Source organism: Thamnophis sirtalis, unplaced genomic scaffold (genome assembly GCF_051295495.1).
Source record: "Thamnophis sirtalis isolate CommonGarterSnake01/CBP01778 unplaced genomic scaffold, rThaSir2_p1.2 scaffold_7, whole genome shotgun sequence".
Lineage (NCBI taxonomy): Eukaryota > Metazoa > Chordata > Lepidosauria > Squamata > Natricidae > Thamnophis > Thamnophis sirtalis.
The window spans coordinates 24,736,876-24,751,610 of NW_028261387.1; the positions used below are offsets into that span (position 1 = coordinate 24,736,876).

Genomic DNA, 14,735 nt, shown 5'->3' on the forward strand with positions numbered 1-14,735 from the left:
TAAAAGCTGACCAAAAACTAACTTGGAACTGGTTAAGATCAGGAGTACTGAAAAAAGAAGCAGAAGGCTTTATTTTGGCAGCTCAAGAACAACCCTTAGCCACAAACTGCATGAAGGCAAAAATTCAACATGTTACCACCAACAGCAAATGTCGCCTCTGTAATGAGAAAGATGAGACAGTCGACCACTTGATCAGTGGGTCCAGCAAAATTTCACAAACTGACTACCTACAACGCCATGGCTGCCTTGCTAAGATTATTCATTGGAAATTGTGCCAAAAGTTTGGATTTGAGTACAGCAAAAACCACTGGGACCATCAGGTTGAGAAAGTTTTAGAGAATGAGAAAGTCAAGATCTTGTGGGACTTCAGAATCCAGACTGACAGGTACTTGGCCCACAACACACCTGACATAACAATAATTGAAAAGAAAAAAGTATGGTTCATTGACATTGCAGTACCTGGTGATGCACGAATTGAAGATCAACAGCAAGAAAAAAATCACAAAATACCAGGACTTGCAAATCGACTGTGGAAAACAAAATCATGTGTTGTCCCAATTGTAATTGGAGCCCTTGGAGCAATACCTAAAGGGCTACTTTGCTATTTGAAAATTCTAAATTTACCTGACTTGAACATTCTGACTCTACAAAAACCCAACCTACTTGGAACAACTTATATCCTCTGATATTACCTTAACAGTTCCTAGGTCCTTGATTAGGACTCGAGCTGTTGAGCTACCAATCAGCCCCAAAGGCTGTGAATCTCACCAAAGATTAACCAAATGATGATGATGATGATGATGATGATGATGATGATGATGATGTTGATGATACATTTTAATATGTTCAGTTGAATGAGTTTCATGTTTAATGAATAAAAGAGATAATAATAATAATAAAAAATTCAGCATTCAATTCAGTGATGAAAAAATAATATTGGGAGAAACACTTCCTGTAGACATTTAACTGAAGTAGAAAAGCAAACAGCTAAAATAGGATAAATTGGAAAGCTGTTTTATATAAATGACCACTTGTACAAAAATTGGATGTGGTAATATGGATGTCTTTGCCAGTACTGAATACACTGTCTTCTCTCATGGTTGCCTGTCAGATCAGTTTAATACATTTCTATATTGCTTCAAGCAGCAGTAGTAATAATTCTCAAACTATATTTGTTCACCAAGGCTAGTCATTTTTATACAATATTCATAATTAAGGAAATAAAGCAAAACAAGTAATTTCTAGAGTGTGACAAGCACTTCCCAATCAATTGAATCCAGATCCTCAGATATTAAAGGAACAGATCTCATTTTGTGTCTATTAAGGGAATTGTCCATCCGGCTTGTCTAACTTTTGAAAATCCCTCACCTTATGAATATTGAGAAAAATATAAATAAAAGTTTATAATTTTATTCATAGAATGGAATAACATTTGTGAAACAATGTAAGTGGATGAAACATGCCAAATTCCTTGGAAATTAGTACCTTTTACTTTATATCACGGCAGATGGAACAAGAAATCCTAATAGCCGTTCACACAGTAACTAGGATTTAGGGAAAGATTTTAAAACAACACTCTTTCCATTAAGTATTTCAGGTTAATGCCCATGAATCCTTTGTTTTGAGAAACAATGAAATTTGCCACCCAGATTGAACATTATAATGAAGAACGTATATAGCAATTTTCAGCTAGCTAGCTAGATGTAGAGAGTGAGAGAGATGACCTGGAAACAAATATTCAGAAACTGTTACATAAATAAGAAGGAAAGAAGTATTCCAAAGCTCTGGAATAGAAGATAGTATTAAGAACCTGACTCCTCCCTGACTCACTGGGAGTTAAGCAGGAAAGCAGGAGAAGCATAATCAGACTTGCAAAATTTGTAATCTATTTCAATGAAGCATATTCAGTCTTCCTATAGAGTGTTTCTATAGGAAGATGTGGTCTTTTTCAAAGTGATGTGGTCTTTTTCAAAGTGTTCACAGATGGAGATGGAAGACCCTGTGACAAACTATAGCACCCTTCTTAGATATGATAAAACTTATTGTCAGAGAGTAAGGGCAAAGATAAATTGTTAATGTATTTTTTTCTTTAAAATGTAGCCCTTAACCCATTCAAGTAGATAAGACAACACTCATTTTTTCTATGGAAGGGAGAAGGGAAAGTAGTGAGAGGAACAAGTGATTATAACATTTAGCATTCCAGGAAATTATTCTCTCCTGTCCCAAGGTGCTCTGATTTGAGGGCAGGAATGTCAGTGACCTGAGTTTAATAACCCATCTTCTTTTCTTTCCCATCAAGGTGTTTTGTAAGACCAAGCTCCAACTGTTTTAGAAATCAAATAGCATATGATATAACATGTGGTAGAATCCCTGAAATATATATCAAAAGCAATATATCCAAAATAATTTTTGAATCGGAGATTGGAAGTATGAACGCCATTTGCTCTGCTTCAAATGAATCAAATTGTCCCAATCACCTTTGAATTCAGGTTTTGTATTAAGTGGAAGTATGGTCAGTTCGTTCTTACACAAGCATATCCAACCTAGTCGTATGCTCTGAGCCATTTTCCCACTGCAATCAGTGAGGATAGGTATTATTAACCATTTCTATGCACAAATGCAGTTTATATGTTTGTTGTGGAAAAATAAGTGTCAATCTGTTAGATGTTAACAGATTGACACTTATTTTTCCACATTTTAAAAAAAACAATCAAACAAAATAGTATTGTCAGGAAGGGATTGCCTATCTAGTTCCAATGCCATTGTTAGCAGAACCGGGACATGAAGATCTAAAACAAACAGGGAAAACATGTAGAGCAGCATTTCTTGAATTCTTTCCAATCCCTTTTCCGGCAGTGGCCATAGGAAGCCATTCTATGTAATGAAGTACTGTGTGTTTACTAATTATTGTAGTAAAATAATCTACTGTATTATTAACCGATGGTTTTTTAAAGACGAATTTCCTTCAAAAAAATTTCTTGGCAGTAATATGAAAATAGTTTATCATTATCTTATTCCAGGTTATTTTTCAACTACCCAATTTAATTTATGATTACCTACTATTATTGCTTTCTTAACAATTTCTACTGAGTAGTTAATTTTAATGAGTTTGTTAGTTCTTTCTGGACCAAATGCTCTAAAGGGAAAGTTTAAAAAATATTTCAAATCAATGAAAACAGTAAGGATCAAATTTTAATTTTTTCTAAAAAAAATCTGGATTTTAACACAGTTCTTCTTGCTTTCCCAGAATATAAAAAAATAGTTATCCATATTTTCTGTGGCAGAGATGGATAACTCATAGCTTCTGAACCATAGTCCCTAGCAACCCATTTGCATATTGAAAGCCCCCCTTTCAAATGGTATCACTAGAATTCCATAAAAAATTATCCAAGTTCCAATTGTGCAATGTTTGCTTGATTTGGGAGGATCTGAGTAGTTTTAGAGGCAGCTATAAGAATTCAGATCTGCCATTGGAGTAGTATACCAGGTTCTGGAAACAGTGAACAGTAGTGAAATCAAGATAACACTGTCAATTCGTTGATGTTTCGTATCCAAGGTGTAACTATTTTCTATAGAAACTAAGCATTCCAATCTCATTAAATTTTATCTATAAAATTAAGCACATGCTTCCATCAAGTGATAAACAGGAAGGAATAACATATTTTACACTGAAGTTTCTGAACCATATTCAAAGACCACTCCAGATGTAATGATGTAACTATCTTTCACTGCTAAAACAAAATAAATGTATGTTCCTCATATCTCTTATTGCATATAAGAATTTTTTGGAAGATTGCATTTTTCTATTATCTCTTTACAATGTAGAATATTAAATTGAAAATACAGATAGCAAATAGAAATGTTTGCTATCCAAATAGAAATGTTTAGTCTAAATGAAAATGTTTGGACAATCTCAGAAGAAAACAAGTATATATATTTCCCCCATGCTTATCTATACTTTAATGCATATCTGTCTCCAGTTCCTTCCTTTAAAACATGCGTACTATCAGCTCACATTTATGGGAAATGAAATTGAACAATATTCATTGCAACACTAGATAATTGATAGGTGTAAAAAAATTTAAAACTATGAAATATTGAGAATAGACCAGTAATACTTCTAATACTGTGACATATTTCAATTTGGAATAGTAAACTATTCAAAAGAATTCATTCAAAGATTTTATGATTTATATTTTTAAAAATTGTCCCAAATTAGACAAACTTGATAGTGCTATAGTCTACAGACCATGATGGATATTTTTTTAGTCTGTGGTCATGTGACACTTTCTTTTCATAATGGTCTTTCTATTGGGCAGAACTCAGTCAATTCCAGAGTTTGTTATAATGCCAAAGGAGGACAAAAATCCTAATTCAACAATAGTAGAACATCTATTATCTACATACTTGAGATTCTGTTTCTCTTCCTAACACTAACCCTTTTATAATTTGTTTTTTTATTTGCAAATATAACTGAAGTTTTTTAAAAAATGAATATATTAGGAGTTTTAAATGATTATGTAGGAACAGAAGACATAACTATGGAACAGATATTTAGATAAAAAAGCAAAAATTCATAGAAAAAACACACTCATTCTTTATTTTAGACTTTAATTAATGCAATTCTGACCAGGTCAGTTTCAATCAAAAACACAAGGAGCTGAAATGCCCAGAATGGTCAATCTAAGCTATCTGACTGCTAGATCTTCCTTCAAGATGCTTCACAGAGGGTTATTTTACCCTACAGTCAATTGAAAATCAAAATATAGCAGTCTTGAGTTCTCAAAACACCCCAAAGCAGGATAATATTGATTATATCAAACTAAGAAAATGAATAATTCCAAGATTTTTTTAAAAAAAAATAGCAAAAATTAATCAGAATTCACAAATATAGTATTTGTTTTTATATGAACAAGAGCTGCACAAATGATCCAATTATACATTTTTATTACTGCAGCTGGCTTTGCAAGAGGACAGAATTCCCCTGCTAAATAAATATCAATACCAAAGTCATCTTACCATGTATGTGCCACTGTGAAACGTCGACGTTGACGGATGCTTTTATTCACCAGCAACTTTCTGAAAAAGCATGGAGAGTTCCTTGGAGAACTGCGGGGGGATATTTTTGGAGAAGTGGTTCTGTTCCCGGACACTCTGGGCAGCCCAAGTTCTAAATGCATTTGTTCTTTGAAAGTCTTTATATAAATTTCGGTCTCCGGAGCAGCAGGTTCCCTAGAAGAATCTTTTGCTGTCATAGCTTGGAGATTATGTTAGCTCTCACCATATAGAAAACACAACAATAGCACAGCCCAGAGACATTGCTGGGGATTCAAATGCTGATAAATCGACACGCTCTCTGCTGACCATTCATCGCATGTAGATCTGAATGAAAAGGCTGCCTAAAGAAAGGGCAGCATAGTCGAAGAATGGATAAATCAATCCTGTCAGAAAAGAGCTTTATCAGGCTTGGCTTTGCCTCTGAAAATGCACCAAAGTGCTTTCTGTTTCGGTAGCCTCCTTGTGGATGTGGGTTGTCTGCAAGCTACATGGTGTGACACTCACTGAATTCATTCAGCAGCATATGCAGCTCATGAAAAATTCATAAGGACTCCCCGTAAGTCCTTTGCCAGATAATGTTCGGATTAAAATACCTAATCAACAGAAATAGAACATTGTGATGTTGTTTCTCCCTGATCCCTAAAAAATGACTGTTCCCCTTCCTATTATCAGACCTAATTGAAAATGGTTACTTGATATTCAGCTTGTTTTGTTTGAAAAGGTTTTCATTCAGAATTATCTGTTCACAGCTCAGATTGGAACTGCTCCTCCTACGACATGCTGATTGGTTCAAAATTATTTTGACAACTGGGTGCTTGTTCTTCCCTATACATTAAAACAGCAAAACATTTTATCAAGCTGACAGCTTCAGAACAGATTGTATACAAGACACCGGTTTTATAATCTTTGAACAAATACAAAAGCTATCATAAGAATGTGAAATTAGACTTGCTATGAATTTAGGGCAAATTGAAATATGTCTGACACCAACAACAACAAAAGATAAATAATGAACTATAGCTTTACTAATCCTATATTTCCTAAAAACTTTAAGACCAGAACGGAAATGTCAATGTTAGGGTGAAAACCTAGAGTAGTAGGGTAGGCAGGCAGAAAGCACTTAAACACATTTAAGAATTAAATGATTGCTAAAATCTTGCAAAAAAACAATTAACATAGCAACTTCTGAAATTAGGCAGAAAACTTCAAAACTTTATAATAAAAAATGCAACACAGAGATGGTGAGTTAGTGCTTGACTCACTCTAATGATTCTTAAATCAAACCTTTTTAACTGAAACAGGAATACCGTTTTATCTAGTATACTACATTTTGGAACTTACATCTTGGATACTCATCAGCAAATTTCAGTCCTATCACCTAGCTGTGGCTAATCAAACATTACATTATGTATTTTTTCTTGGTGGCAAAAGAGAACTACATTGGCTCCTAGTTTTCTTCAGGGGCAATTTACAATGAGGGTTATTCCTTTTCATCTTTAAAATCTTATATAGCATGGGATCAGGTTATTTGTGGAACTCGGGACATCTGTTCTTTCCATCAGATTGGTTAGGATAGACATGCTCTAGATCTCATTCCTTAAATGTTTCCATTTTGTGAGACCTAAGCAGGATCTTTTCTTGACTGCAGGTTGTGACGGAATGTAGTGGGCTAGATTCCCAGGGAAGGGTGGGGAGGTACATTCCAGAGAATAAGAGGCAGCTCAGTCAAGATATTTTGTGTAAGAGAAAGAGGGTAAGGACAGTTCCTTCCCTAACAGTTCTCAAGAATAGATCAATGCAAATAGTAGAGTGCTTAGTCTGGCAAGATTCTGTCTATAGGCATGGAAACAATAAAGAACTCAGCTTAGAAGTATCACCATGTGTCATTCTTGTGTTTTGGGTCTGACAGGTGTTTTGGGCCCCTGTCCTATGGAGCATCCTTCCTCTTGAGATCCAGCAGGTGTCTTTTCATTTTCTGGAAAACAAAAATAACCTGGCCTTTTGGGTCTTCTAACATTGCCACTGTAATAGAGTATTATATCTACTTTGCTGCTGGTCTTTGTCTTCTGCTTTTTCCTTTCCCTGAGCCTTTACCAAGACGTAGGTCTTTATATAATTTGAGTCTGCACTATAATTACAGTCCTTCATATATTAACTGATTCCAAAATTGGGGTATATAATTTGAAAGCATATTCATATCTCTAAATTGTCTTGATTTCTGTAACAACACATTGACAAATAAATAGATATTAAACTGAAATGGAATAATGGTTGGATAAGTTCATGATGTTCTCGCCATCATTTTGACTTCCAATATAACAAAGGTGACAGTCAACCCTTTTCCAACATCCTCTGAAGTGTCCGATAAATGTGGGAAAAGAACATTTTGTTGAATGAGTCTCATTTTACTAAGAAAAGTACTGAATATATTTTAAAGCCCTTAATGATGCATTTTTAATATGGTATATCTCTATTATTTATTCCAAATAATTAATATTCACCCTAACAGTGCTTTTAATTGCCATTCAAAAAAAGGTTGTACATTTGAAATAGCCTAAAAGACATTTCAGTGCCAAGAATAATTTAGAAGGCTTAGATGTTGCTAATGCATCTGGACAAAATTGTGAAATCAGAATGTACTTAGTGGACTGTTGCCATTAAAGTGGATAAAGTGCTATGTGGGACAGTTTAAGACTATCCAGATTCCTCTTGCAACAACTCAGAAGCTTGATCAGTAATTAGCTGATCTGTGTTAACACAATTAGCCCATAAATTCTTACATATTCCACTCTCCCCCCAAAAAAACCCTACATGTTTCACACTGGATTTATCCCAAAGTATGAATTTAAAATGTGAACAAAGGTGAATATTCTTCTTTTGTCCCAAAATCATTTAAATGTGTCTCTATTGTAGGCTGATGTCATAGTATTTTTTAAAAAAAATTCTATAACTGTTTTGGGAGTTCATTGCTTGAATTCCATAGAGAAAAAGAAGTTAAAATATACTTATGCATATATATATATATATATGAGATGTATACATTTCACAAAAGTATGTCCAACAATAAAGCAAAAAGTTCAGAAAGTTAACAATAGCACAATCACATGATGACTGATTTAACAGATTCAATGGTTTATCTTCAGATTATATGCATCAGATAAAATAAATCTAAATCTAAAATTATTAAATATTTTTAAGAAAATAATTTGTCAATCTGCTAGAATTATTTCAAAGATATTAATATGGGAATTCATCTGGGTACATATAAGCATCTTGAAACTAATACTCATTTCCATTTTTTAATCTTTTGCCATAAGCTAATTGGTGCTTCTAACTTCTTATTTATTCAATATCACTTTGAAATATTTACTACTATATTTTCCTTTGGAATAAATATTCCAAGATACTTAAAAGATTTCAAATACCAAGTGAAGTTTCCATTTTTATAGATACATCAGAGTCTCTATCATATGAGGCTTATTCTAATTATTAGTTACCTAACATTTTACCAAACAGTGGTATTTTATCAATATATTTTGGCACAGAATATTAATAATTATTTATATGTCATTATACAGGTAGTCCTCGACTTACAACAGTTCATTTAGTGACCGCTCAAAGTTACAATGGCATTGAAAAAAGTGACATGCAATTATTTTTCACAATTACAATCTTTGTAGCATCCCCATGATCCTGTGATCAAAATTCAAATGCTTGGCAACTGATTCATACATGACCATTGCTGTGTCCCAGGGTCAGGTGATCACTTTTGTGACCTTCTAATAAGCAAAGCTAATGGGGAGGCCAGATTACTTAACAAGCAGGTTACTAACTTATCAACTGCAATGATTCACTTAACAACTGTGGCAAGAAAGGATGTAAAATTGGGCAAAACTCACTTAACAGATGTCTCACTTAACAACAGAAATTTTGGGCTCAGTTGTGGTTGTAAGTCAAGGACCAACTGTATTTCAGCATATAAGGATAAGTTAAATTCAGCGCCACTTGAATTTTGTGTCCAAAGTGCCTTTTGATTCTTTGACTGTTCCTGTATTAAACATAAGATGAAATAAAGAAATCTTCAGTAAGATATCTTGATAAATGTGGAAATAATTCCATTTGTACAAAGGCTGATAGAGACTATGAACAGCACATTTTAATCCAATTAATAAACAAATTCATATTCAGCCAAATTTTTCTCCATGAATTTGAACTGTTCTATATGAAAGACTCTTTCCACAAAAATCACTTCTGTAATGATTCCTGTTTTTATGAATATACATTCATTTAACATCCTTAATTCTAAATTGGGTGGCACATCCCAGACAAACCTGGTCTGCAACTTGGGGTTCTCCTGGACTCACAGCACCTACTTGAAAAGCAGCTGGCAGTTTTGGCTAAGAGAGCCTTTGCATAAATTTGGGTTATGCACCAGTTGCAGCCTCTTCTGGATCAGGAGTTCCTGTGCTCTGTCAGTCTGGACTATTACAGTGCACTCTACATGGGGCTACCTTGAAGAGCATTCAGAAGCTACAACCAGTGCAGCATGGAGTGGCTGGGCAGGTTTTGGAACATCTTGCCCACTAAGGTGAGATTGGCTCCCATTCTCCTAACCTTCTGTAAGGGCCTGAAGATCTGGCTCTGAAAGTTGGCTCAGGGTCCCAATGGGGATGTATCACACAGGAGTAGTGGATGGATCAATAGCAGATCTCGTCTCTTCCCCCATACATTCTGCTCTCTCTCTCCCCATATTTTAGTCATAACTTGCATTTTTATTGTGATTAGTAATATGCATTTTAATGATTTTATTGCCTTTAATGTTGTAAGCCACCCAGAGTCACCTCGTGGTGAGATGGGCAGCAAGAAAGTTTAATAAAGAAATGATAAAATAAAAAATAAAATAAAATGCCAATTACTAACCTCACATCCCCCAAGATTTTTTCCTCTTTATAAAACCAGATTGCACAGGATGGAGTCACAAAGGTAATATTTTCTCTAGCTTATGTGCTAGGGGCACTGTCACAATCTTGGCATCAACATTGAGAAAGAAATTAGGTGACAAACTTTCACGATCAGCAGAAACTGTGCCAGCCTTCAAAATATGTAATGTATATACTGATTTTTATTCTTACTGTATTGGAGGCTTTAAATTATGCTTTTCTGAATAAATCCAGCAACACTAAAATCCTGACTTGAAAAATTGCACTTGGGGGGCGCGGGGGGGGGGGGAAACCAATTGTTTTTAAAATAAAAATATACCCAGTTTCTGTGATTTAACCTTCAGACCTTACCTGGATGATTAAGAATCTTCATCAACATTTTTCTGAATAAAATTTTTTCAGTTACCTTTAATCAAATTTCCAATACTACAGAAATAAAAACACAATATACATTTAATTATTTGCTTCCTTATGTACTTACTTGCAGGGGCATGCATAAATAAATTGATAACATACTGTAAGGAAGTAAATTAAACATGCTTAGTTTAAAAATAATGGCATAGACCCAGCATGCTATGGATACCAACAGCAGATAGCATAAAGTACAGCAACTTATTTGGTTATCTTCTTAGATTTTAGTAGCCTGGAAGGAACAAATTAAACCAATGCATGGAAAGGCATACAAAAGTGTTGTGTGCATCAGGGGTGGGTTCCTCCCGGTTCGCACTGGTTTGCACGAACCGGATCGTTAGTGAACCCGGAAGTAATTAACTTCCGGAACGCCGGTACCACTCTTGGTCCCTGTCACTGGGTGCCTGCAGGGTTTTTCTTTTTAAAAAACACCTCTCCGGATGATCTTGAAAACCTGCAAGGTTGCTTTGGAAGGGGACAGATGGGCAGCATTTCCCCCTGCCCCCCTCCCTGGGAACCTGCAGCCTTAAAGCAAGCCTTTGCACAGTAAAGAAAATCTCACAAGCGAGAGAAGTTCTTAATTGCCTTTACTGTGCAAGTTGCGGAAGCTTCCGAGGCTGCAGGCAACCAGGGATGCGGTGGGGGAATGCTGCCTGTCTCCCCCCCTCCCAAAGCAACCTCTTCCAAAGCAACCTCTTCCAAAGCAACCTCTTCCAAAGCAACCTCTTCCAAAGCAACCTCTTCCAAAGCAACCTCTTCCAAAGCAACCTCTTCCAAAGCAACCTCTTCCAAAGCAACCTTGCAGGTTTTCAAGATCATCCGGAGAAGCGTTTTTTAAAAAGAAAATCCTGAAAAGGATTTGGAGAGATGGGCAGCTGGTATTTTTTGGGGGGGAATCCCCAGAACCAGGAGCACAACCCGCCGGCTCCTCTGAGTGCAGCCCATTCCTGCTCCCAAGAAGACCGTTTTCTTTTCAAAAACGCCTCTGCAGAAGCTTCTCTGCGGAAGCTTCCGAGGCTGCAGGCAACCAGGGATGGGGTGGGGGAATGCTGCCTGTCTTCCCCCTCCCAAAGCAACCTCTTCCAAAGCAACCTCTTCCAAAGCAACCTCTTCCAAAGCAACCTCTTCCAAAGCAACCTCTTCCAAAGCAACCTCTTCCAAAGCAACCTCTTCCAAAGCAACCTCTTCCAAAGCAACCTCTTCCAAAGCAACCTCTTCCAAAGCAACCTCTTCCAAAGCAACCTCTTCCAAAGCAACCTCTTCCAAAGCAACCTCTTCCAAAGCAACTTTGCAGGTTTTCAAGATCATCCGGAGAGGCGTTTTTTAAAAAGAAAATCCTGAAAAGGATTTGGAGAGATGGGCAGCTGGTCTTTTGGGGGGGGAATCCCCAGAACCAGGAGCGCAACCTGCCGGCTCCTCTGAGTGCAGCCCATTCCCCCTCCCAAGAAGACCGTTTTCTTTTTAAAAACGCCTCTGCAGAAAATCCTGAAAAGGATTTGGAGAGATGGGCAGCTGGTCTTTTTTGGGGGAGGGAATCCCCAGAACCAGGAGCGCAACCCGCTGGCTCCTCTGAGTGCAGCCCATTCCCCCTCCCAAGAAGACGGTTTTCTTTTTAAAAACGCCTCTGCAGAAGCTTCTCTGCAGAAGCTTCCGAGGCTGCAGGCAACCAGGGATGGGGTGGGGGAATGCTGCCTCGCAGGTTTTCAAGATCGTCTGCAGAGGTGTTTTTAAAAAGAAAATGGTGTTCTTGGGAGGGGGAATGGGCTTCACTCAGAGGATCCGGCGCTTGGGGCGCCATGAAACAACGCATCCTCGCCACCTCGTTCTACTCAGCAAGCGGGGACATCCCGTCTGTGCCCACTTCTGCTGCCGCCACCTCCGCTCCCAAACGCAACTGTCAGCTGTGAGCAGGTGCCTGAAGCTGCTGCTTGCAGTCATTTACAGCTGCAGATAGATTGTGCCTGTAGCGGGAAGCTCTTCGCCCTGTGAGAGCTCCTCTCCAGCACTCCTAGTTTGGTAAATTCATCAGTGCTAGAAGGGAGTGGGGTTGTGGGGGAAGGAGGAGAAAGTTAGGACAAAAAAGAAAAAGATAAGGAGGGAGAGGACTGTGAGGTCCTTTGGTGTTCTCTGAACGTGGTAGTTTTTAATTATTTTAGGGAATTTTTATTTATTTATTGTTTATAGAATGTTTATTACAAGAAATGTTATTCCTTTTTGCAAATGTTTTATTTGTGGTGCAATATGTTGCTTTTAAGTGTTTAGACCAGGTTTATGTGTCTCAAAGTGGCTGCTTTTCTATGAGCAGGGCAGGTTTGTTGCAAGGCAGTGTGTTTCACCCTCCTTGTTTAGATAATTCTGAGGTGATTGATGGTTCTGTGAGCGCCTGTCCTTTATAATTTTCCACATTGCCTTGATGGTTTTTATTCCAGTGACTTTGTCTTTCCTGTCCTTAGGCTTAGGGAAAAAAAACTGGTTTCATTGGCAGTCTTTTGTGGGGGGGGAATCTTATTTTTTTGGTGTTTTCCTAGCACTGTCATAGTTTGTGTGGGTGGGTGTGGGTGGGTGTGTAATGTCCCGCAGTTATCTACGCATTAATAATGATCTAGTAATATTAATAATATTTAGTAATTAGTAATATCTAGTAATAACATCGTCTTGGCCACCCCCACCAGGTCACATGGGTGGCAGGCCACTCCCATCCGGTCACATGGGTGGCAAGACACTCCCATCCGGTCACATGGGCAGCAAGACACTCCCATAAAGGAGGCCACGCCCACAGAGTAGGTTCGAACAATTTTTGAAACCCACCCCTGGTGTGCACCCTATTTTCTTTTCTTTTTATGACTCTTTAAATTCTTGTTTCGGGGTGGAATCGGGCAACTGATTGGAGATGAGGATTTACTGGCCGGATGGTCCTTCCTGATGCCTATATGGAGTTTGCAGCAGATATTTTCTCTTTGTGCCCTGATAGAGAAATATCTGCTGCTGCCTAGGATTGAACTCTGAACATTCTGAGTGGAAGGTGAAGGGCTTCATCTTTAGGCCACCACACCACTCTCTTATGTGTATCCTAATAGGTTTTGTATAACAGAGAGGACAACTGTATATCAATTTTTGTATGAACTTTAAGGAAAATTAATCAGACATATAATATGTGGCTTTCAAGCATATATATGCACTATCAGGGAACAATTTAGCTTATTTTGAGAGACATCTTCCAGTTTTCTAGATGTATTTTGAATGCACCCATATCTCTGGAAACAAAGATGCTGTCTTTAGAGGTGCAAGCTTGAAGGCACACACTGGCTAGCGACATTTTCCCTTTTGGCAGAGACAAGCCTTCTTAATCAGATTCTTTTTCCCTTCTGGTATTTTGTTGGCATTGGTATTTCAAAATTATATCTCAGCTTTGGGGGGGGGGCACAGAATGGTATTTTCAAAAGTGTGATATTTCAAGTCAATTTTGTAATGTTGCTGGGATTTAATAGAAGAAAGCCAAAAATCAAACACTGAATATTTGATATTGAAAGGATCCTGCCATAACCCATAGATACTGAAAGCTAGATGGTGAATGGAATACTCATTTTTTGCAAGGCATTTGTGAAATCCAGCTTGCATACTGTATCAAACAACTTTTTCCTTGGCTCAATTTAATATCCAATATTACCTATTTAATATGCTATCCTGAGAAACCCAGAATCCTTGCGAGTTGGGTACCATACAAGTTTAATAAATTATGGTTGGTCATATAGTAAGCCAGATATTTAGACTGTACGTGACATTTTATTCTAGCTTTGAGTCCTTGGAAAGGACTATGATGATACCTTTAATATTAAACATTATTATTCGCCTATCCTAGGTCCTTGGATAGGCAGATAATGATGTTTAATATCGTCACAGGGTGTAAACCGTTCCAAGTAAAGTTGCCTTTTGCAATTGACTGGTAGTGATTTTGTCAATGCTGATAATGTTCAGGTGATGCTCCAGAAGTTTTGGGATTGCATCCAAAGAGCCTTTGCTATTGGTGCTATCTTTGCGTTCTTTCAGTCATTCTAATTATATTTGCAGGTCTTTATATTTTGTTAAGTTCTCCTGTTCTTTCTTTTCTATTTCTATCTCCAACCATAGCAATGTCCACTATCTGGCCTTTTATATATATATTTTTTTCTTACCCCACAATTATGTCCGGGGGAGGGGAGTGAAAAAATCCCTCCTGTACCTTAGTTTCAGTTACAGTATAAATATTTCTAGCAATGTGATATATTGACATCACCAATCATTGCATATTTCTCTGTGGCAGCTTGGATTTTATGGCATAAATTTCTA

General features: G+C 37.1%; 1 protein-coding gene across 5 annotated transcripts in view; it reads right to left on the bottom strand.

Moving 5' to 3' along the window:
• Nucleotides 1-14,735, bottom strand: part of PDE4B (phosphodiesterase 4B) — a 262,922-nt gene that overhangs the window by 169,583 nt on the left and 78,604 nt on the right. The window contains exon 1 of one of the 5 annotated variants that reach the window (XM_014052786.2): nt 5,020-5,759. The exons of the other annotated variants lie outside the window; for them this stretch is intronic. Within the exon in view, the coding sequence (XP_013908261.2) occupies nt 5,020-5,255 (236 nt within the window). The 5' untranslated portion in view covers nt 5,256-5,759. Of the gene's footprint in view, nt 1-5,019; nt 5,760-14,735 lie in introns of those variants that run through there. 5 annotated transcript variants of the gene reach the window in all.